Source organism: Podarcis cretensis, assembly GCF_951804945.1.
Source record: "Podarcis cretensis genome assembly, chromosome: Z".
NCBI lineage: Eukaryota > Metazoa > Chordata > Lepidosauria > Squamata > Lacertidae > Podarcis > Podarcis cretensis.
This window is the reverse complement of record NC_137184.1, coordinates 11,714,127-11,739,000: the sequence shown is the minus strand read 5'-3', so window position 1 is coordinate 11,739,000 and position 24,874 is coordinate 11,714,127. Positions and strand designations below refer to the sequence as shown.

Below are 24,874 nucleotides of genomic sequence, written 5' to 3'. Positions count from 1 at the left end.
CCTGTGGTGCTGCATCCCATGGTGGGGCATGGTTTGGCAAAAATTAGAGATGGGATGGAGCTTGTGGATATCATATTATTAAGGGTCTTTGTTACCCAGCAATGCCAGTGACCAGGGATCTTCTGTATACCAAACATGCACTATAGAATTGTGCTTCCCTAACACCTGCTTACCGCTTTTTGCCCAGATCTTGCTCTGGTTGTGCATTCTTGGACAATAGGGCATTACAGTTGCCATTCTGCATATTAAAGAGGGGTGCATTCATCCGTTCGTTTTAGTGGGGCATGCATATGTATAGCCGTGCATGTATGCACCCTCAAATCTTGACCATCTATCAATGATAAAGATAAGCAATTTTGCAGTGAGTCATTTCATTTGTCTTAACAATATTGCAGGCAACTGATGCTTGCTACAAAGGTGGTTGATTTCAAAGATTATTTTTTTAAAATACATGTGTCAAATATATGACAAGGGATTGGCTGATGTTTGTGCAGGGCAGGCCGGTCACAAATCTGTCTCCTTCTACACCTCCACACCTTTGAGGAATTGGGCTAGATTCATGCAAGTGAGTCAGATTTAACTGCCACTTCTGAGCTGAACACTTGGCAGTTTATGGATGTTACTGTCATGTCAGCTGCACCTGATGCAGAGCTCGTGTGCCGCTGTGTATAAACAACAACATGAACACCACAGAAGGCAGAATCGGCTTGCAGACTCAGTAGGTGCCAGCTCCTCCCCCTGAGGGGATCTGTCAGGAATACCTGCTTTTAAACCGATTTGAAGAGGTTAATTGAGCTGGGATATTTTTGGGTTGTATTGCATCTTTAATAGAAATGCCGATCCACGGAGCCATGGCTCTAGTGATTCCCCCCCCCCAACTGTAATTATATCTCAACTTTGTTTTTCAGTGGTGTTGAGAGCATCTTGGCAGCAAGCCCATTTGACCTGATTAAACCTACAAATTGTCAGCCTTGATCTATAATAGTCAGATGAGACTGGTGATTGGATGTCATTTTGGGATCCTCTGGCTAGATCCTCTGGCTAGAGGCGGAAATTTTATTTATTTTTATTATTATTTTAAAATAAACGCTGGTGCTTCTCTGCTAGCTGCTGATAACAATGCTGGCAATTTTGAACATGTTTTAGCATGAAATGGCAATTTAAACTTTCTAGGTGGTTAAAAAACCAAAAAACAAAGTGGTTTTGAGGCTGCATACATCACAGCATTCTTTACAGCAGAGCTGGGCACTGCAGACTATGCATATTGCATTCAGTAGATCTAAGACCTAATGATTGAGTATCTCCTCAGGAAGGGTGATCCTTTGGAAGGATATAAAGTACTATATCCCTTGACCCATCAGCGAAGTGGAACCCTGCTTTTCCTTGAACCAGGAATAACCTCAAGCCATTGTATTTGCGCAAAATACACATGTGGAATATTTTGCTGAATAGACAGTTTGGTATTCCACTTAAAAATTGTAAGCAGGTTACTAACCCTCATAACTTTCTTGTTGCATACCATTCTTTGTTACTAATGGATGTGGTACAAAATAAGCGAATAAATTTATTATATTTAATTATAATACAGTAAACATTTTTATTTTCAGGTAAAGCTCGAAAAGCTTACAAAGCAGCCCATGATAACAGTGGCTCAGTCCACTGCCAACTCTTTAGAATAGTCTGCTGGTCCTTGACTGCTGCTTATATTATTGCATCAACAGTAAAAGGCAGACTTTAGCAATTGGTGTGACCTCCTAAACATATTATTGTAGGAACAGTGTCCTTGTTTAATATTTCTGCTTTCTGTGATACTTTGAGTACTTTGAGCCATTTGCTTACATTGCATTACAGTGAATGCATTGATTAACTTATTCAAGTCACAGAATTCTTCTCTTCTTGATGCAGAATTTGGACTATTTTGGTTCAAGATCTTGAAAGATAATTACTTTTTAGCATAGTGTGTACGGAGTGCTTAGTAATACCTTCCTCCTTGAACGACAACTGCTAGGATTGGAAGCCTTCACAAATCCATATGAAAATGGCTCGCAGCAAAGTGTGTGTGTGACTCCTGCTGCTTTCCCTTCTCTGAGCCGGTGGAATAGTTAGCAGATTTACTGGAAACAGGATATATTAACTTAGGTAATTTTTCTTCTTGTTATTTCCTTCACCTAAAGGTCTCAGCATCCGAGGAGCTCAAGAGGAAGACCCTCCTGACCCCCAGCTAATGAGATTGGACAATATGCTTCTGGCAGAAGGGGTTTCAGGTCCTGAGAAAGGTGGAGGATCGGCGGCGGCGGCAGCAGCAGCAGCAGCTTCTGGTGGATCTTCGGATAACTCTATTGAACATTCAGATTACAGGGCCAAATTGACCCAGATCAGACAGATCTATCACACGGAGCTGGAGAAATATGAACAGGTTAGATGTTGCAATCCTCTCCCTTGAATATATGTGGCTCCATTGTCCTCTGTTTTGCTAGAGCCCAACCTGTAAAGTACTGTTTGTTTATGCCATGCTTTCAAAAATTAATAGCTTAAAGATTAGCATAATCAACAAGTAACTTCAAGTTATACTTCCAAGTAAGTAAGGTTCAATAAGCCCACAACTTGAAACTTGGAGGAGGAGCCTTGCAAGATCCTGTCAAATTCTTTAAACAGCAGTCAGAAACAATAATAGGTAGTCAGTTACATAGCATATTTCAAGTCCTCCAAGTGTTTCAGATTTTTTTATTGCATTAATCCTCGCCAATGGCCCTGGAAGGTAGGCTGCTCTGATTATCACCATATTGTAGCTAGAAGGTTGAGATAAATGTGGTTTGGCTAGAACAAAAGTAGGGAACTTCAGGCCCTCCAACCCTCTCTGTCTGGCCCTCAATACGCTCCCCACACCTCTCCCCAGCCCCATATCACACCCTCCTTGAGTGTTTTTGCATGGCTGGAAAGTGTCCTTAAACTCTGATAATGCCTCTTGCTTCCCTGGATGGAGGATAAAGAATTGTGAATGAGTGTCTGGTAGAAAGCACACTGCTGTACAAAGGTAAAATTTACATTTGTTGTTTCACCCACTTGTGCCTTTGGCCTCATCCACCACAGATACATGGCCTCTTGAAGGTTGCCCAGAAGGGAACTTGGAACTTAGGCTGAAAATGGTTCCCAACCTGTGGACTAGGGCCACTCTGTAAGTGTCTGTAAGTGCTTTGAAAAATCCAGATGACTGCATTAGAGAGATTAGTCATTTACTGTGAGTTAGGATTCCACTTCTAGGACAAATCAGTCAGAAGTGCTTTACTGACTTTACTTTGCTGTCAACATTTTTTTGTAGACGATTCTGTGCTTGCTGTAGGTTATTTTCAATATGACCTATGGTTTAATTTTTATTAAAAGTGTTAATAACTACTCCGCCCCAATGAAACCACATATACCCCATACTTCATTTGTTTTCTCTTGAGGGGTTCAGTTACTCAGTGAGCCTTTTGTCAACAAGTGTTGGAGAGACTGTCCATCCATGTTCACATAACTTTTCACAGATTTAGAAAGGGAAGACCAGAGACCCTGGCTTTGTTGCTGTACCACTGGCAATGTCATTTTGTTTCCCTGAGGTGCCTTATAAAGCTTCTGAAGCTTGAACCATATCAGCTCAATGAACCATAGGAACTTGTGGCTGGTTTTCTGAGCAGAACTTTATAAGGAAGTCCTGGCTTCTATGGCTTGGCTCTGGCACTTCCCTGGGAGTGTGTCAGCTGAAACAAACTTGAAGTGAAACCGCAAAATCCAGTTGCTAAATGGGGGTTAATCAGAGGCTGCAGTCCTACCAGAAAACATGCAGCTTGGTGTGGTTTTTGCCTATCTCAGCATCTGTGTTACAAGAATGTACATCACCAATGTGAGGAAATTTTTCCTTTCTGGAGGTTCCTAGCTAGTTTCGGTATTTTGGTTACAAATTGCAGTGACTAGCAGAAAATATTACAACAATACATTACAACAAAAAGCATTTAAATGAACCTATGACTTTGAAAAAATGCATCTTAGAATGAATATTATAAGGCCATTATGAATTTATTTCATGTTATAATAAAAACAGCTTCTTTACTACCCAAGTACAAGTGACATTTGGGGGGATGGAGAAAAAATCAATTGCATTTGAAGTGTTTGCTTAAAATTTTCATTCCCCTCCTACTTTTTGTTTTCTTGTAGCTTAATATAAAATGCCCTTTCTAAAGCCAGTCTGGAAACAGTCTTGGGTTTGAAAGGTTAACACCTCAGAAATAAAATGTTTGTTCATTTATGATGGCAGTATGAATCAACCCATTCAGCTGGTTTAGTTCTAATTCAGCAGAAGATTGTGGATTGGCTGTGTGTTTGTGTGTGTACAAGATTAATCACAGCCATGCTTTCATGATATTTCTCATAACCCTGAGGACCAATTATTATTGTCTTCAAAAAGCCACCTACAAAAATTACTGAATCCAAGAACTGGTTGCTGCAGCTGGAGGAGGTGTTAGAAATAAAAGCTATGTCTGTGCAGAAAGTTTCTCTGGATGGTGCATCTGCAGGCTTCTGCATGGGGTGAGTTTTGCTCAGTTATCCAAACAAGGACAGGACCTACACATTAATGTTGGGTATTTTTTTTTTATTGTATCCACTTCTACATTTCTATTTCTGCACTAATTTGCACCTGGAGTAGTAGTTTAACTAACAGGAAGCAAATGGAAGCTGGTTTCTAAGAGAGTTAGAAGGGGTATTTTCCTCAGTGCATGCCTGAATTTTCCTTCGTTCTCTGCTTGTCATACAGAATTTGCAGGTGGCTATCCTCCCCCCACAAAAACAAAAAAACATCCTAGTTCACCGAAAGCAACAGTGAGATGAATGTATATTCTCTGGGCAGCAATGCCTGTTATACCTCCTTTTTTAAAAGCTACTCTCTCCAACCTAAGTACGTTGGACTGTCACTAATAAATTTGGAAAACTATTTTGATTATATTTTATTGCTTAAACAGTTTGTTATTTTTATAATTATGCTATAATCCACCTTGAGTGGTTTTTCCAGAAGCAGGAAGGTGGGGTATAAGTTTACTTACTTTGGAATAAGCTTCCATGGATTCAGGTCCACTTCTGCAGTAATGAATTAGTTTGTAATTTAAGGTGACTCTGATTGGTTTTTGCAAGAGAGTAGCATGACTACACCTCTGAAAATATTAACAAATAAGAAGCAACTTCTACAACTGCTGAGCATATTTCATATGTCTGTGATAAAGCAAATTGAGTCTAATGATTTGTTCACTAGGGTGAAATAATGTATCTTCTTTTGCAATTACTCTTATTTATATTGTGTACCAAGAATGTGGCATTTCTTGTATGGAATGTTGGCTTCTGATTTCCCCCCATTGAATGCCCCTGCTTTTCTTATGCATGCCTTTTGGCTTGGTCATCCTGGGAAAAAAATCTACTAATCCACCCCCCCTCAATTTTCTGCAGATACTTTGAAGTCAAGAAGGGCTGACCTCCATTATTTCTTCAAGTCCCAGAATATTGGTCATTTAAGTGCAGATTTCTAGACCTCTTGTTGTAACTGTAGTAGAGACAAAGGAACATCGACCACACTTTAAATGAAAATGGTGCATGGAAAACCTCAACAGACAGAACGGGAGCAGAAATAAATTCTGATTGTTGTGGGCCGTCATTTCCCTGGCCTTGTAGCCTCTGACTGTAATAAATGTAAGCATTTGGAAGGAGCCCAGCGTTCAAGCCCCGTAGCTCCATTTGCAAAGGTTTCAACTGAAATGTCAGATCCATCCGTCCAAACCCCAGGAAACTGAGGTGGGGAGGGAGGGGGAGAGAAACGCTGCTGGGAGAGTAAGAGACAGAGCGGATGTGAAACACGCAAGTTTTCCCCTGTTAGTCCTGACACCCAGCAGTGTCTACTGTACAGAAATATGATAATTTTTTTCATGCCTTGTAGCAAACTGTCTCGTACTAGTTTGTCTCGAACTGTGCCTGTCTCTGCAGCTGAGGGGCAAATGGGACCGCTCCTCTGTCTTGATTGGCTCCAAGTTTTCTGAAAGGTTTCTACAGGTGGGAGCAGGGGAGGGTAGACTGGTGGAGGGGCCATGAGATGTTTGTGAAGAGAAAGCAGGTAGATCAGTCTAGATTTCATCTGGGAAGGGGAGAGAGAATACTTGGGGCAATTTAAAATAAACAAGTGTGTGTGTTTGTGTGTGTGTGAGAGAGATCCAGACTAGTAGATCTCCAGCCCTTTCAGATTCACATTTAGCTCAATATAATCAGTCTTAAATTTGATATGGTCACACATTAGTAAAGTTCCCTAGATGACTTATAAAATACAGTAAAATATAGTAATAAATAAATAATACAATTGAAATACAGTCATACAATATTAAAACATGCAATAATGAAAACACAGTAAGCACAGCAACAGAAAACTTTTATCTATTTCTGACAGAATGAAACAAATTCCAGCTCAGCTTACAGTTATACTAAAAAAGAGCATAACCAACTTAACAGTTATACTAAAAAAGAGCATAACCAACTTACAGTTATACTAAAAAAGAGCATAATGTGGGTTTTCTAGAATAGCCATTAAAGCAGCAAACGCATAGAATCTATTTTAAAGTACAAGTTTAAAAGTTCAAGATTTTTTAAAAAGAAGTCTTCACCAAAAAGACTTTAAAAAAGGTGTCAGACAAGCCTCTCTGAGAAACCTAAAGGAATAGATTCTGGGGAGCCACTACTGAAAAGGCTCTGTCCTTTGTAACGATCCACTTCACCTCACTTGACAGCAACACACAGATCAAGACTTCTGAAGATCTTAACGTTCAGATAGATATCTGTGGGAGACAGCAATCTTTCAGGTAACCTAGTCCCTAGCCATTTATACATTATTGGTTAAATCCATTCATAAACATAGGGAAAGGGTTGAGAGGAACCTGTAGCAGAAAGTGTGGTTGATCTGAGAAACTCATTGCAACTGTAGCTTAGTAGCAGGATGCAAGCAATGCTGAGCAACAGACTGCTGGACCAGTTTGTAGTAACTTGGCCTGCCGCTCTTCCATCCCCTTTCTGTCATATTCTGTGCTGTCAAAAATTGGAATGTTAACTTCTCGGGGCAGGAGCCTGTCAATGCCATGTCAATGGTACCATATAAATAAACAATTTTCAAATATTAGGACTTGGAGAAACATCCACTTACCTTGGAGAGCTGTTGCCATGGTGTTGGCACTCTTGGACCAGGTAGAGCATTGGCCTGATTTGGTAGCAACCAGATCCTGTGTCAGTTGGCAGCTTCTAGTGCTTTGAAAACATCCCTAGCAGACCACAGTTCATGATTGGTTGTGTTCATTTGGGCTGGGTCACAATTAGTGCATGCAAAGATACAGGTAGAGTTAAGATGAAAGCTAAACAAGAGGTGGGTGATGAGCAAATGAAATTCATTCCCTACTAAATGGAGGGAGTGGTGCAAGTACTGGCCTTTAGGAAGTTATGTTGCCAGAGCTGGCTTGAGCATGTGGCATCTTCGGGCAAGTAGTGGATCCCCCTCCTTAAACTGGCACTGTAATCAGAGGAGAAACAACTAGGTTGTAGAGCTGCCATTTTAACTTTCCACAGTCCCACCTACTCCATATACTTTCCCTTTAGGGCAAAATGGAGCACCATCCATGTGAAGGTCTTAAAGGCACTGTTTAAAGCTGTCTGCTTGTCAATGCTGCTGTGTTGAGCCCACAGTGCCAAAGGGCTTCAATGCCATCAGACGGCACTTTGCTCAGGTCCCCCTCAAACCTAGGGCTGGTCCTGGATGGTGCCTTACCATCCTTCAAGCTAGGGCACATCCCACTTCCTCTAAAACACCTGGTGTGGTACAATAGGGCAGGGACTCCTTTGGTTCTATCAGTTCTAGATGGCTTATCAGGAACTCAGGTGTTTTGAAGGTTTCACAAAGGAGTTTCACAAAGCCTCAGTTAAACCCAAGAGCCCTAATTGTGAATGCTGTACCCAGCCCTGGAAACAGGAAGTGTGAGTTGCTCCATTTGGGCTCCCTATTCAGCTGTAGTGCTGCCCCACAGTCTTTAAAGCACCACCAAGTCTCATTGCCTTTTTGTGTTCGCATTGGCTTCTTTGAACCTAGAAGCAAAGGCCAATGTTGTCATTATTGCTGTGTTTTTCTCCCACCCTCCCTCCTCCCCGCTGCCCAGAGTTTGATTTTGACATTTGTTGCCAGTTAAGGAAATGCACTTTAAAGCAGCAGGAAAGCCCGGGGGGCGGGGGGGGGGCGGGGGAGCTCTCCAGAAAGTGTGTCACACCATCAGCTTCTCACCCACTTTCTCAGTGCTAGGAGAAATGCTTCTCTTCATAATTTACAGCTACTGTAATAGAGATGGCATATTGAAAGCTATCTTCTATAATTACATTGAAATACGTTTTTGCTGTAGGCAAAAGTATTGAAAATGTCCCAAACCTCCCAGAGCAGCTGGGAACCTGCTGCCATCACCTTCATGGAACTCTCCTGGTTACCCCATTTCAGAAAGGATGTTTGCAGAGTTAGGAAAGCTGCAGAAAAGGGCAACCAAAGATGATCTATGGGGTGAAGAAAGGCTTAACCTGGTTGGTCACTGTGGAAAGCAATACATTGGATTACATAAACCTTTAGTCTGATCCATCAGACCTTTATAATCAAGGATACATATGGAGAAGGGCAAACACTTTGCAGAAGGAATGGGGTTCCTGTGCCTCTCCAGATGTTGGTGGATTACAACTATAATCATTTCTGACCCACTAAGACTGATGGGAGTTGGGAGCACAACAGTTGTGGAGGGCCACAGGTCCCCCCATCCCTGCATTTAAAAAATGTTAAGTTTCTAATTCTCATGATAGCAAGAGTTGCTTCTCTGTAGACAATACCTATTAAATCTCTTAAATTGGAGTGGGGACTTGGCAGGATTTGCAGGGGCTGTAGCTTCATTTGCATAGCTCATTTCCCCTCACACCTTTGACTAATGTATAGATAGGAAAACAAAGACATACATTTGAATTTGTTTAATTTTGTGAAGGCCAGAGTAGCTTTTCCAAGCCAGGAACATAAGATGCTATCATATAGTGCCTTAGGGTGAAGTTCATCTCAGTAATGATGTCTTACTGGCATCAGCTCCCCAAGTTTTCACCTGGAGATGGTTGGGACTGAACTTGGGACTTTCTGAAAGCAAAGTATGTGCTCTCCCACTGAGCTAAGGTCCCTCCGCCTGCTTGTTCCTCCAGCTTCCATTATTCTTATTGGAATAGTAGCAAATATAATATGTCCATGGTCTTAGAAGTACACTTGTATATTTCCGGCAACATTGGGAATAATGGTGCATGCTAGTTCTTCAGGGGTAAGAAACATAGTTGTAGTTCAAGGAACCAGGAATGATGCCACTGCCATTAATTTGATTTATTTTAGCTGATAAAAATTATATATTGCTTGATTGTATTAAAAAAAAAAAAAAACACCAGCCCTCAAAGCAGTTAAAATCTCCAAGGCCTCAAGAGTCTCTCCCTCCTATTTTCATGCAGCAGTGATGTGTGTTCTTCCTCTTCCTCCCCAAGAGTCCTTGGAGTGAGGTCCAAGTGCTCTGCCAGGCATTGCATTCAAAGCGCTACAGACTTGGTAGAGGGTTACGACCTGTAATTTTTTACTTTCAGATGTGTAAAGGCAAAAGAGAGTAACTGTGCCAGAAGCATATGCATCTTTCTTAAGGGTGTACCCAGATTTTAATTATCTAAATGTAAATACTTAACAAATTTTACTTAGAGTAATGAGCTAAAGTGCACACTACATAAATGAGATGTTCTAATTAATCATGTATGAACTACTGGTTTAAAGGGAAGCTCTGTGAATCCCATGGATATGCTGGTCTGCTGCCAAATTGCTAATCAGCGTTTGCATTCATAGGCGTCTTCGCTTTAATAAGTTACGAGAGATGTTTGGAGGAAACGAAGATGAGGGTGGTGGTGTATTTTCTCTTCTCTGAACAGGCAGACATTACCTGAGCTTGTAAACTTTTAACCTCCAGGTTAATTGGTGAGGTGAGTGTGGGTGGCTTTTATTTTAATGTTATCCTCCTTTTCAGACATATATTGTCTCCCAAAGTGGCGCATGCCAATGAAAAAATAATAATTACAAACTAAAAGCAGAAGAGGCACAAAGGGAGTGGAATGAAAATATAGAAGAGGGAGATCCAATCAGGATGACAAGGCCAGAATGAAACTATGAGATGTAAATGGGGCATTTATACCCAGTTGGGGCCAGGGTGATCTTCCCCTGCTGATGTTCTTGCTTGGGTAGAAGTGGTGAAGCTACCTACTGGCCCTTAATTCTCTGTCCTTCCCCCTGCAGTCCAAAAGCAACAGAGTGACTTTATCCACTTTCTTAACTTTAGAGTGATGAAGACTGTAACAAGAGCTCTTCTGGATTAGACCATCAGTCCATCCAGTCTAGCATCCTGTGTTTCCCACAGTGACTAACCAAGTGCCTCCACAAGGCCCATGAACATCAGGGCAACAGCATCCCCCAGCTTCCACTTCCCAGAAAGTAGCTAGTCTGTTATTGTTTCCCAAGCATCTCACAACTGAAGCTCACTTTTTCTCCAGATTAAAACTGGATGTAAACTTCACTCTTGCACCTGAAAAAGTTTGAGTAATCATTACACTGTCCTTTGTTGTCAATGTTAATTGCTGTTTGGAAGATGGATAGGAGGAAAGGAAGCTCAGGACAGTTACTTGTAAAGAAATGCAACAGACCACATATAAGATTGGGCCATTCTGTGGGGTCACTGCATCAGGAGTGATTACAAAACCTCATAACACCCCCTTATCAGTGGCTCAGTAGAAAGAAGCAAGGCTGGAGTAGCCAAACAGCCTCCTCCTGGGACAGGTAAACCTGCTGCATTTGTGGACTAGTCACAATTGAATTAACATTTATCATGCTGGGTGTAGAGATGCAGTGGGAATAAAATTTACCCACAAACCAATGGAGGCTGATTGAAAGACAGCAGGGCCTGAGCAGGGAATCCTAAAGAGATGCTGCAGGCAACTGGTCCTCTGTGGGTGCATACTTTGGGCTTACAGGAGCTTTTGATAATGTATGGTTTTGTTTTGTTTTGTTTTTTGTTTTTTGTTTTTGTTTTGTTTTGTTTGTTTGTTTTTGTTTGTTTTGTTTTGTTTTGTTTTGTTTTCCAGCAAATATTTTGGTATAAGCTCTGCAAATAACTTATTTGGTCCAAATAAGATAAAAGGATAGTAACAAGAGGGCTGGGGATAGCAACTCTTCTTGTAAAGACTGCCTGACATTAATTGCATGATTACAATTATGTATTACTTTTACATTTTAAATAACAGCTGTTGGGTGTGTGTGGCAGCATCATTTGGGACTGTGGTTTAACCCTCCCACTATAAACAGTGCCCCCCACCTGGAAGCTGCTATTCGAGAAACTTTCATTGGCACTACTAGTAGCTTATCTTCCAGAGTAACAGCTTCCAGAAGAAAGGAATATTTTTGTCAGGACTATTAAGGAAGAAATGGTTCCAGTCCAGTCCCTATCCTGTTTACACACATCCATAGCTGCTATGTAAATTATAAAAACAGATTAATGGCAATCATGCAATTAAAATCTTGCTTAGTTTGATCCTGAAAGGCAGTGGGCACGTTAAATCTTGAGGAAGGAAAATGGAGAATGAGGTGGTAGTTCTGTAGCTTTCAGATATGTGAAATATTCTATCAGCAGGACAGATGTTGGATCCAAGGAACATTTGGAGATTATGTGGTAGTGATACCTTTCATCAGGACACCTTGTTGGTGGAAGCTTAAGAGCTGATCACAGAGTTCCTGTGGAGCTCTGTGGAGAGAACTTTACAGAGACTGAAAACCCATACCTTTTATTAGGGTTGGCTGAGGGGCAAGAGTGTTAAGCATAATATAAGAGCTTTCAAGTTACATAGAACATAGGGCTAGGGCAAACATCTTTTTTATTCAGGGAATTCTGGGGGAAAGAAAATAATAGTCACCAGCTGATCAGAACTGTGAAGGAAAACTACCTGAATTTGGAGGCAGCAGGTTGTGGATGAGATTGCCCCCTTTTTGCACATTTACTGGGGGGTGGGACTTAAAAGGAGCTCTTTTGCAGCCCTGAGCAGCTGGTGGCTGCCGTTTGCTCCCTGTGTATGGGGTGTTAGGGGAGAGGTAGTACCTCTGGCAGGCAACATGTCATGCTTCTGGGTAGTTTGTCCACCTTTGGTTCCCCCTGCACTCAGTTCTCACCTGAGTGTCTCCTAGAAGCTGTCAGCATGTGACAGCAGGCACACTCCCAGAATGGCTTTGACTGGCCAGCTAAGGGCAGCCAAGGGGTCTCAAACCTTCAGTGAGTTAGGGACTTCCCTGCATGCAAAGAGAGACTCCAGCAGATTGAGCAGATGAGACCAATAGTGGGTCTAACAGTCAAAAAAGGTGATTTCTGCATGTGATGTAGAGGGAAGTGAGGGGCTGATGGGGTATGTCAACCTGGGAAGGCAGCCCATATAGGAGAAGGAAAACTCTGATCCTGAACTTCTGCTACCTTTTGACTATAGTCATTTGTAAGAAAGGCTTCGAGAGTAAACCCCGAGGAAAGATCTGTACCTGCTGCCTTGTGGGCCATCTTTGGGAGAAGAAAAGGCTAAGGAGTAAACCCTACACAAATCCAGAGTGGAGTCCCTAAGATGGTTGGATGGTATCTGGTACGCCTCCTTCCAGCAACTCCTGCAGCCAAGCTGGTGCCAAATGTATTGCTCTGCTTTCCTTTGGACCACATCAGTGAAGCTGAGAAGGGAGGTCTTGTCATTTGGGAAGCCCAGGACCCTCATACGCACTGCCCTGGCTTGCTCCCCAGTGAGGTTACTTTAGTGCTGATAACACAGTGAAAACAGCACGGGAGGCAGCAGTTACGAGTTACTGGTCCCTGCAGCCACAGCAAACGCTGTGATTTCTCCAGCGGTTTTACTTCACCCCTGGAGGTGCACTCCATAGTCTCTTGAGACAGACAGGTACCAACAACACCCTGAATTTCCTATTCCCCCAAATGCAATGGAGCTCCAGTGAGCTTCCCCTTGAAAATTGTGTACCCACAAAACTGCTGAAGTTCCCCTGAACCCCAATTGATTTTCAGGTCATAAAATGGGAGGGGGAGATTTTATCTCAGCACTTTCTTCAACTGATATGTTAAAATTAAAAATGGGGGGGGGGGCAAGAAGTTGTGAGAGGGGATGGTGCCGATGTGCCAGGGAAGAGCTTGTGGTATGCTAGCTGTTAAGTTGATCAGTTTGGCAGGTGAAGCCAAATCCACATATTTATATATTTGGCACATTTATATCCTCTATCTTCTATCATAGAACTCAGGGCAGCATACATAGGGTTCACAGATATCTCCCAACCAGGCCCCCAACCTGCTTATCTTCTTTAGGTTGCTGCATTTTGTGCCCACACCTCAGAACATGTCTCCTGGCCTCTGTGCCCTGCAGGTGTTTTACACTACAACCCCCATGATCACTGATCATTGGCCATTATAGCTGAGGCTGATGGGAGTTGTAGTCCAAAACATCTGGAGGGCACCAGGTTGCAGAAGGATTCCCTGGGATATATCCCTCTTCCATACCTAGTATATGAGGGCAGATACATTCTGAATGCCCTTCTCTATTTCAAAGTCTCATAGTCTTAGCTAAATCCTACCATCAAATACCTGTTTTGTTTCTCCCTTTTTCCTCTAGTAAAATCACCACCAAACATCAGCTTTGTCACTTCCCCATTACTACTGATGAAAATGTCTCTGAACAGATATTACTAGCCAAGCTTGATGGTTTCCCAGAACCAGGGGACTTATAAATCTGCTCAGACTATTCCATCCTAGAATCCACCAGGGAACCAAAGGTCACTAGGAGACTGCACGCCCTGTCTCCCAGGAAGAACATCATGGCAAGGGGAAGAACCTGAACCCATCAATGCATTGGTCACTGAAAGTGCAGCTGCTCCAATGCTTGCTTTCCTCTTCCCTCCCAATTTCTTTTTCATTTTATATTGTGTCTATCAGATTGTGAGCCTGTGGGCAATAATTGTCTTGTTTTTAATCTCTGTACAGTGCTTAGACAATTGCCAGTGCTTTACTAAGAGTTAAAATTAATAATAATAGTAATAATAATAATAATAATAATAATAATAATAATAATAAATGCTAATTGATAATGTAGTTAATTGATAATAAATAAAAACAACCAGCTGTCTTAAGGCTGGGTACATGGAAAATTTGTAAACATTTTCTTCTTGTTGAGATCAGGATGTGATATGACTTTGCCAAAACCTGTAACTGTCCCTGTAACTTTGCCTCTGTAACTGTCCATTCCTTCTTAGGCTTGTAATGAATTTACCACACACGTGATGAACCTTCTTCGAGAGCAAAGTCGGACACGCCCCATTTCTCCAAAGGAAATAGAGAGGATGGTAGGCATCATCCATCGGAAGTTCAGCTCCATTCAGATGCAGCTTAAACAAAGCACTTGTGAAGCTGTCATGATATTGAGATCACGGTTCCTTGATGCCAGGTAGGTCACAAGACTCTATGATTTTCTTGTCTTGATTTGTTGGTGATTTGTCCAATGCTACAGGATTTGACACTTCTTTACAGCCAGTGGGTTGTAGCTAATGTTAGTCTTACTCAGAGTGGACCCACTGAAATTAGGGAACCCTCAGTTAAGCCCCTTGGATGAACTGTGTGTGCCCTGACGTCCATTGGCTGCAAGAGCCAACTTTTATGACCAGCTGAACTGCTCCTGGCAGGACAGGAATTTATATATGAATCCTTGCTGCGTACAGGAATTCCCAAATGAAAGGACAGAAAAGACGTGGTTATTCTAGGAGGGGCAGAAGTTCGTGGCCAATTATTTAGTACTTGGAGGCAAACTTCCATGCTGACTGGGTGCAGACAGATGTAACAGTTTACCACTAGTCATGTTGGTTCTTCAGTCATGGTGTGATCCTAGCTTCTCAGCTTGCCTTACACGGACTGACGCATACCAACCAATCACCAAGTCTCACCCGTCCTCTCATGTTTTGCATGGGCCGCTGGTTGGTTGCAAGGCCTTTTTGGTAGTAAAGCTCATTGCCAACCCTCTCCTTATACAGCATGCCTGACAGCACTTTAAGAACTCCGCAGTGACATTTTGGTTATGCAAATGGTGCACCCCTAACCGGTGTGGCAATGAAAAAGGTTGCTGCCACTTGGAAAGGGAACAGCTGCACCTTTCAGAAGCATATTTTGCAAACAGTTCCTCTCAAAGAACAGAAAGCCTAGACAAAATAAGTGGAAGTGGAGTAATGAGAGAAACACGGCTCCAGGGAGAGCGGTAGAATGCCGGGGGATAAGCACACCATGATACTGATGGGCTGTAGCATGCCAGATGGAAGCTCCCTATGGAGTAGCCGTCCTATCGTGGTAGTTTGATTGTGGCAAGCCTGGAGGGGGAATGGAGCTTGGAGGGAAAACACTTACAGGGAGTTTTCTAAAGGGAGGGGGAGAAAAGACTTCACAGAATTTTCTTTTTAAGAACTGAGTTTTATTGAAGAGATCTGTAATGATAATTATGGCTAGGAAATGAATATGCATAACAACTCCGTCTTCAGTACCACACCAGTAAACTGAACAATTAAACCATGCTCAATACTTCTTGCCCAACACTTCCTTCTGGTTCACATCTATTCCAAAATGAAATAAATTTTGCTGCCTGAACCAGAGCCCAAATGTTTGTCCCCACCCCTAACTAGGGTTCTTGCTGCATCATTGAGATACCAGCAGTAGCGGTGGAAGGGGAGGGGGCACCACAGGCTGCAGGGCGCCCTCCAGCAGGTGGACCCAGCACTGCCTGCAAACGCAGCGCAAGGTCACCAGGGTGAGATGGCGCACTGCCTGCAAGGTGCCTCAGCCACCTCCCAACCAGCCTCAGCTGCCCTCCAGCAGGCCCAGCACTGCCCCCAAAAGCAGCACTGGGCACACCGCTGACGCGGCGTGAGCCAGCCTGCAGAGCATTGCAGCTGCTGCATCCCTTCCAGCCGCGAGTGGGTCCAGTGCTGTCGGAAAAAGCAGTGTGGGGTGCTTCATCAGGTGGGCACCTGGAAGGGGCACCTGGGATAAGTGTGGCTGGCATGTGCTGGCCTGCAGGTTTCCCTCCTGAGTCCTGGGCAGTCTCCCAGCAGTGCACCCCACAATGTTTTTTCTGACAGTGCTGGGATGGCACACACCAGCTTCTTCCCTCCTGGTGTGGGGGGTGCACTCGCATAACATACCCCCAGGTGCTGCCGCGGATTGCTACGCCGGTGGATACCAGCTTCTGCCATCATCTGCTCCCTTCTCATGGGAGCAGCCCATTTTCAGGTGTTGTGGCAGTGCTTGTCTAACAGCACCTGGAGGGCCACAGGTTGCTTCACCCTTGCCCCAGAGGAAAAGAGGCAGATGGAGATGCAGATGAAGTCAGAGTACCTTGTACAATGTTAGGATTTCCCACACCACCCAAAATGTGTGTCTCATTAATATCTAGATAACACACTATAAATAAGTTTATCAGTAATCTGAAATCTTGGTTTGCACATCTTTGAACTTCTAAGAACAACAGGTAAGTGGGATCTGGACCTTTGATGGAGAGAGATGGGCAAATGAATTCTTCCATAGATAAGCAAGTGCTCCTCTTCTATCAGTTACTAGCCTCTCACATCAACCCTGATAAGAGCCAAGGTTTGGTTTGAATAAGTGGTGAAGCATCAATTTCAGCTAGCGAATGTTAGAGAAAAGTCTGCTTTCCATATTTATATCCTAGCTAACTTTCAGTAATCAAGTCTCACAGCTGTAATATATTTCTTTCCTTGCTTTCTTTCCTCTTTTTGCAGGCGGAAAAGGCGTAACTTCAGTAAACAAGCCACAGAAATCTTGAACGAGTATTTTTACTCTCACCTCAGCAATCCCTACCCCAGTGAAGAAGCCAAAGAAGAGCTGGCAAAGAAATGCAGCATTACAGTATCACAGGTGGGCTGGGGTTTCCACCAAGCTGCTTGAAAGCAGGTTTTTTGCTATGGGAAGATCCTTTGTCTCTCTTTCCTTCCTAAAATAACAACAGCCTTCCTTCCTGAGACTGGTAGAGCTGAGTACCATTAAGGAGGAATTCTTGAAATTGGCCTGTCTATCCCCCAAGTGGTGTCAATTAACTACAAATGAATGACAAGCCAATTGAAAAGTGTTTTGGAAAACTAAAAAGTGATGCTTCAAGTGATTGATTTATTGCACTTATATCCCACCCTTCATCAATTGCATGATTCCAGGGTGGGCTACACCACAATAAAATGCATAAAAATGCAATCAAAAACATTTGCAGCGAATAATCTAGAACTCGATTATCAAGTTAGTCCTCAGCAGAAATTGCAGCAACAGCAGCAGCAGCAGCATCAAAACAGTTCCCAACAAAAGGGAAAATAAAATATATTTAATTGGCATTGAAAGGTGGCAAGTGATGGTGCCAATCATAACACTGGAGGGAGGGAATTCCACTCACAGGCCGTATCACAATGAAGCTCTTGGCAGGAGCATGAGGAGGGTTTCTGTTGCAGCTCTTAATGCACAGTCAGGGCCAGTGTAGAGAGTTGTGCCCCTTTGTGTATTTAGACCTCAAGACATTAGTAATGGCTTCTTACTGAGCTGAGCTGTTATTCTTTCCCAATTATTCTGGAGATGCCATTCTGGAGATCAGAGATTAAACTGGAAGCCATCTACAGTACAGTCATACCTTGGATTACGAACGCAGCAGGTTGTGCATTTTCGGGTTGCGGACCACGCTGAACCCCGAAGTACCACAACGAGTTACTTCTGTGTTTCGGCAGAAGCACATGGCAGAAGCACAAAATGATGTCATGCACAGAAGCGGTGCTTCAGGCTGCAAACGCTGCGGGTTGCGAACGTGCCTCCCACACGGATCTCATTTGCAACCAGAGGGATGACTGTACTGCAGTCCCTCTTCTTTCAGAGTCAATGAAAGATGCAGGGTGTGGGACTTAATGGTGGAAGTGACATCTGTCAGCTTCTGATTTTTAACTTCCAGGAGTCACATTGTAGCCAGCACAATGAGATCCTTGAGTGGATTGGAGTGGGGTGTATTTACAGGCTTCGTGGTCAGCTGGTAGAAGTCACTTCATCATGGGTGAATATTGCCCAAATTTTGGAGGTTTGCTAAACCTTTGCAGGTGGAATGAGCAAGTCTCTTGGCTTTTAATTCAGTACAGAGTTAGGAAACTTGTGCTATGCCAGATGTTGTTTTCTTCCATTCCCCATCATTTCTTAGCCAGTGGTCATGCTAGCTGGGGTGATGGGAGCTGAAGTCTGGCAACACCTGGAAGGCTACAGGTTACCTGTCTCTGATTTAGAAGTGCTCTTGATTTTTTTTTGCATCAAAAGTGCCCAAGAGGACATATAGTTGTTTGAAAATAGCAGCTTTCAAAAATCAACAACAAAAATCAACTACCCAAGTACCTATAGATCAATCTTTTAATGCCCGAGAGAATAAAAAATATTCACTCTACCTATTCATTTCACCAGTAAGGTAGGGTAGCTGGGCCTTGCTGCATAGTTAGTCTCAAAGCCGCAGTGCCACCACTGAGAAGGCCAAGCCTTGGGCCCTGCTGTGGCCTGTGCAAGCAGTTTCAGTGCACTTTGGGATGGTGCAGTCGCAGGCACACAAAAGATCAAGTTTTCAGTTATCCTAATTATGTATTTATTTCATTTCATTTACATCTCACCTTTTTCTCCAAGCAGCTTAACGTGGCATGCATGTTCCTTCCCCCTCTGTTTAATCTTCACAACAAACCTGTTAGGTTGAGAGGCAGTGACCGCTCTAAGGTCACCCAGTGCGTTTCATGCCCTAGTGGGGATTTGAACCGTGGTCTCCCATGTCCTGATCCGACACTCTTAACTACTCTTCATGGTTCTATAATACAAAATCTTTACCTGATACTATCTATTGTATTTCATATTGTTTGTAAGTTGCCTTGAGACTGTTTGTAGAAGGCAACTAAGACATTTAATAAATAAATAATAATAAGTAATTACCTGTCAATCAGATTGCTAAACATTAAACATTGAATCAGTAAGGCGAAATGTATTTTTGGGTCAATTTTCCTGCAATTGGCCAAAGCCTACACAAAGCCTCTTACTCATAGCCAATCAGAATGCAGCCCTTTGGTAACAGTTCAATGACAGCTGTTTGTGCTGTAGCAATAAAAGTCTAGTAGACAAAACGACTGAGGCACTTGGTACATTAGAAGTGTCACAGGCTTAAAATACTGCAGCGGGATCTGTGTCTCCTGTCTCAGATGAGATGACTTAGCTGTGGGGAGAGTTTTAGATTTCTATTCATGCCCAAACATACAGCTTAACGTCTAAGGGCTCTAAAGGCATCACAGTTGTCTTTAATGTGAACTGCATGCTGCACCAGCAATGTTTGGAAAGAAAGAAAAAAGCAAATCTCCCAGCACCACAAACATGGAACTTTGATTCTGCATCTTTCTGGTGGTTGTGTATGGAAATAGAGCATAAAGCAGTGAAGGATGCGTTTCTAATGTTGATGTTTTCAGCTTTAACAAATTTACAAATGCACCATGCTGAGTAACAAAAATAAATACTTATACACTCCAATTTATCACTATTGGTTCATGATATTTAATTTTAACAAAAAAAAAATGGAAATGTACTGACATTTCAGTTTAGAAGTGTCAGAGTATTAGTACCATTTTCACTACTCCTGTGGACTCTCTTTTAGTCTTTCACTGTCTCTGTCTTTCTGACTTAGTCAGAATTTGCCCTTGTGACATTCTCCCAGAGGGCAGTTAGGGGCCAGTCCATAGTTGCAAAAAGCCACATGAATATGAAGTAACTATTTTTTGTTTCCATTGTTAGTATTTATAATAATAGTATGTCACATTTCATTTGAAGAAGAAAAACATAGCTGCAGTTATTGCTTGTTAATAATAATAAAAAATCAATTGGAAGTTCTAGTGTGGAGATCTGTTAACAGTCCACATACTCTGATTTTCAATGTGGCTCCTTTAAATGAATGTGGTGAAAGATAAGAAGCTGCATTATACCAAATCAGACCTTTGGTCTAGCTAAAAAAATACTGTGCACTTTGGCTGACAGTGACTCTCTAGGGTCTCCAGTAGAAGTCTGAGGTTTTCCTACTATTTGATCCTTTTAAAATGGAGATGCCAGAGATATATCCAAGAGCCTTGTGCATGAGAAACCTGCATTGTGCTACTCGTCCACGGGCACTCCCAAGGCAATCATCATATTACTCAGCTTGTGAACTTGCTTGGGGGAATCTGACCAGTTCTGGGCTGCCTAGATTTTTGGTCTGACCAAACATGGCTGTTCTTCAGTTTATAGTAGGCTTCCTCAACCTCAGCTCTCCAGATGTTTTTGGTCTTTGCAACTTCTGTTTTTTCAGATTGATTAGCAGCCCAACTTTAGTGTGTAAGAAATAAGAGACGATGTGGGGTTTGGCTAATGCAGCTCTTGCCAATCTGGTGCACTCCAGATGTTTTGGACTACAACTCCCATTAGTCTCAGCCAGCACGGCTGTTGCATTCCAAAAGATCAGGAGGGCACTAGGTTGACAAAGGCTGGGCTAATAAATCTCTGGTGCAATTGTGGCAGATTCAAGCAGTAGTGCTTGTGGCATTGTCCTTGGAGAAACAAATTGCCCTTCATGAGGTAGTCATTCTTGGCTTTGACCCATGTACCGAATGGAAATTTCTAGTATAAAACTATCAACCTCATAAACAAAGGCAATGGAAGTCCTTTAAAGGGCTGTTCTGGAGGTTTCTGAGATAAGATATTACATGCAGAGAAGTCCTAAATGCATGCATCCTAGAGTGTTATATAATTGCTCAGTATGAATTTCTGCTGTTGCTGTTTGCTTTTTATTAATATTTGTTGTTACTATTGGTAACAGCTATGAAGCAGACAAGGTGCTTGTGGTACAGGCATTTCACCTTTTACAACTTCCTTCGACAGCAGACATAAAATTAACCTTCACCTCTTGTTTTCCCTGCCCCCAAACACAGTAATTAAGAAAGTTTCCAGGAAAGAAACATTGCCCTGCAGAGGCCTGCAGAAAGCTTTTTGTTCTTCTCTAAATGTTCATCTCTTCTCGTTTCACACTCAGTCATTATATCCTCTTCTCCACCAAGTTTTTATTGTCCTGGGGGCAAGAGATGGATGCACGCTTCTCCTCACTCCCCCACCCCAATCCTCATTCTTGTCTCTCAGCAGAAACTTGGGAAGCCTTGCTTAGCAGTGTATGCTGCAATTTGCCCTTTGGCTGTTTCATTCATACAATCACAGAACTGAAATAGTCAGGCCCAGAGTCCTCTGTAGAACTGGGAGTGTGTTGGGGTGTGTGTGCTGAAGAAACCCCCCTCTCCCTGCACAAACAGGAGCCTCCTGTCTTGGCTCAATTGGACAAGCTAAACAGCCCCAGGGTGTGTTGTTTCCACTCCACTTACTTTGCGCTCCTAAAGCTTTCTCTGAGTCTCAGGCCTTCTGGCTGATGGGAGAACTTGTGCCGATAGACACTAATTAGAATTTAAAAGCGTGATTCATGTATGATATGATTTTTTTGATTATTTTTTTTTAAGAAAAAGGCCTTCTCAAATGAATCAGAGTTACATTCTAGAAAGGAACAAACTATTTGAGCCTGATTAAACTCTGCAAGAGCCAATGCTCCTTTGTAATCGTAGATAGGACTCCTTATTTATTGAACAGAAAGGCTGGGTGTTTGGTGATTCATAGACACCCACACCTTATTTTGGAGACCCTGGCAGGCTGCTGCCAGTCGGAGCTGAGCTTAAAAATAATTTGATCTAGTCTAAGTTATCTAACTATGTTACAGAAGGCACACAGTTGGTCTATTCTTTCAGAATTGTGCTATTTTCTTAGCATCTCTGAGGAATACAAAAAAATTCTGTCTAAAAATACATACTGGGGAGAGCCTGTTTACTGTTTGTGGTTTCCATGGCCTACTTCTTCCTCTTTCTGCTGCTCCCAGTTTTCCTGAGTTTAGGAAGCGTTTGTGGTTTCACTTAGCATTAAGCTGCAGAGAGCAGATGGATAGGGTCTGTTTGGATACACACATATAAAATAATACACAGATCAGACTTTTCAAGAACCATATTAAGCCAAACGTATTTATTAAAATAAGTATCAAACACAATTTCATTTTAATATCATGGGAGATGCAGTATTAGGGAGGAGGGAATTTCTCCCATACAGAGCATTGTTGTCCATAATTTAGATCTTTCTGCTCTGCATGTGTTTGTGAGAAAGGAGGAAGTATCATGTTCTTCCTGGTTATTGTGGCTGCAAGTGTGTGAAGTTTCTCTAGCCGTTTCTGGGAGACCCCCTATGAAAGAGCAGAGCACTTATTTGCTAATACAGTCATACCTCGGGTTACAGATGCTTCAGGTTGTGTGTTTTCGGGTCATGGATTCACCGAAACCTGGAAGTACTGGAACAGGCAGAAATGCTAAATCGCGCCGAGTTGCAACCCTTGCATGCAACCCTTGCATGCGCAGACACAGAGCTGCAGGTTGCAGATGCTGCGGGTTGCAAATGCGGCTCCCGCACGGATCACGTTCGCAACCCGAGCGTCCACTGTAATGTAACATGGCTTCAAGCACAAGTATGGGTGTGGAGGGGGGAGGAGTTAGGCAGCTATGTTAAGTTAAATATTTGAAACTTTTATAAAGAGGGAGCTGGCATTCTCTCTCTCTCTCTCTCTGTGTGTGTGTGTGTGTGTGTTCTATTTCAGGGATTTTAACCCTACTTTGCAGCAAGGTGTGAGGGCAGCTTACTAAGAATCAAAATAACAGTGGCAAATGTTTATGCTTTGTAACCCATTTAAGAAGCCTGTTTTGAGATTATACAATTAATTATTTAATTGACAATAAACAATAAAATTAAAGAAAAATAAAACAAAGCTGCAGAGACAAAACAACTCATATTTAAAAAACAAAGCAAACAAAACACAAAAAAGCAGAAAGGGGCAGAAATTACATCAAGATAGGTGCCAGGCCACCTGTCCTGGGGAGAATTTACAATCAAGGGCACTGCCACCGAGAAGGACCTTTCCCTTGTAACCACCCTCCATGCTTCGGCTACAGAAGGCACTTTGAAAAGGGCCTCTATTGAAAATCTTAGTATGCAGGCAGGCATTTGTGGAGACCAGTAGGCCTTCAGGTGAGGAGAGCAGACCAGGGACCAAAAGATTGGAGTTGGTCCTCTTCTCCCCACACCCTTCCAGGACCTGGGCATTCTTTTTTGTTTGTTCGTTTAAAAGCCACTTAATATTTAAAAGTATTTTGAGTGCTCTACAGAAGCACAACATAAAAGCAATAAAACAGTATCGTGGAAATGGACCCCAACTTAAAAAAACACTTTAAAAAGACCATAAATGCAACTCTACTTTTCCAAATTTCATAATCTGTTAACATTTAACTAGGAGCAGGGCATAAAGCATGCACTGCAGATAAACGAGAAGTGCAACAAGAAATTTCGCCTGCAGTTTGTGGTCCATAAATTTGCAGTCTTCCCCTGCTTTTTTATTTTTAATAATGATGCTTCAGTGATCCCCATCGCTGTCTCAGATCAAATGTTTTTCTTTTCTGCAAGTAATAGTCCTTGTCAGGGAGGAGAATCGGAGCCACAACCTCCCTACAGTTGTGCATCTTGATGATTTAAGTAATAATTTATTGCCTTTTTTATTTAACATTGTAATTAACATGATAAATAAGTGCAAGGGTATTGTTTGAAATGTAATATACAGTTAAGCCCAATTAATTAATTGGCCTTCAGTGATTGGGAGCCGAATGATGTTCTTTTTTAATGTGGGGATAGTTTGTTTTAATGAAAAATGTGCTACTAAATAGGTTTATCTTGTACACACTGGCTTGTGCTCACACACACACAAACTAAACTAACTTTTAACACATGAAGGAACTGAGAGAGATGTGAAGATAATAGTTCCCAGAATGATTTGTAGATGAGTCAAACATTTAGAATACTTCTGGAATTATTTTATCTTCTGTTTGTTTTCTTAAAGCAGTAGCTTTCAAACTGTTTTCTACAACTCTTTGGATACTGTTCAGTGATTCCTCATTGATAACGTGTGTAATGGCAGATAAGTTTTCTGAAGGACAGCTGACAACTGGCACCAGTCTCTCACTTCATTATGGAGCCTTGGATGTGTTCCAAGGCATATTCTTTAGTTTACGGCAAGGGTGGCCAACTCCCAGGAGACTGCGTTCGAGACTGTGATCTACTTACAGAGTTAAAAACTGGCACTGATCTACCCCCTTTTTGGAGTTTCAGGTCAAAGTTGTTGAGTTTTTTCAGGGAGGAGGTAAAATGTTGAGCTTTTTTTAGGGGAGCAAAACAGTTATTCAGCTTCTTTGGGGGGAGCCAATGATCTACCAGTGATCTACTGCAGACATCCAGTGATCTACCTGTTTGGACATGCCTGGTTTATGGCAATGATGAGGAACCTATGACCCTTCCAGATGTTGTTTGACTCCCAACTCTCATCAGCCCCAGCAAGCATGGCCGGTCAAGGATGGCCGGAGTTGTAGTGCAGCAACATTTGGAGAGCCACAGATTCCCCATCCCAGGTGTATGAGGTAATGAAGGGTGTGCCCTAGGAATTTGTTCCAGAAATCTCTGTTTAACAAAATGAAAATGTTGACAGATTCCAAGTAGGAAAATTAGGAAAGGGGCTGAAA

At 42.4% G+C, this 24,874-nt stretch overlaps 1 protein-coding gene across 9 annotated transcripts in view; it reads left to right on the top strand.

Moving 5' to 3' along the window:
* The window catches only part of PBX3 (PBX homeobox 3), a 240,090-nt gene that overhangs the window by 191,232 nt on the left and 23,984 nt on the right, over positions 1-24,874 (top strand). For all 9 annotated transcript variants that reach the window (XM_079962168.1, XM_079962172.1, XM_079962171.1 and 6 more), the window contains 3 exons: positions 2,175-2,416; positions 14,420-14,610; positions 16,946-17,081. In XM_079962168.1, coding sequence (XP_079818294.1) covers positions 2,175-2,416; positions 14,420-14,610; positions 16,946-17,081 — 569 coding nt within the window. The remainder of the gene's footprint in view (positions 1-2,174; positions 2,417-14,419; positions 14,611-16,945; positions 17,082-24,874) is intronic.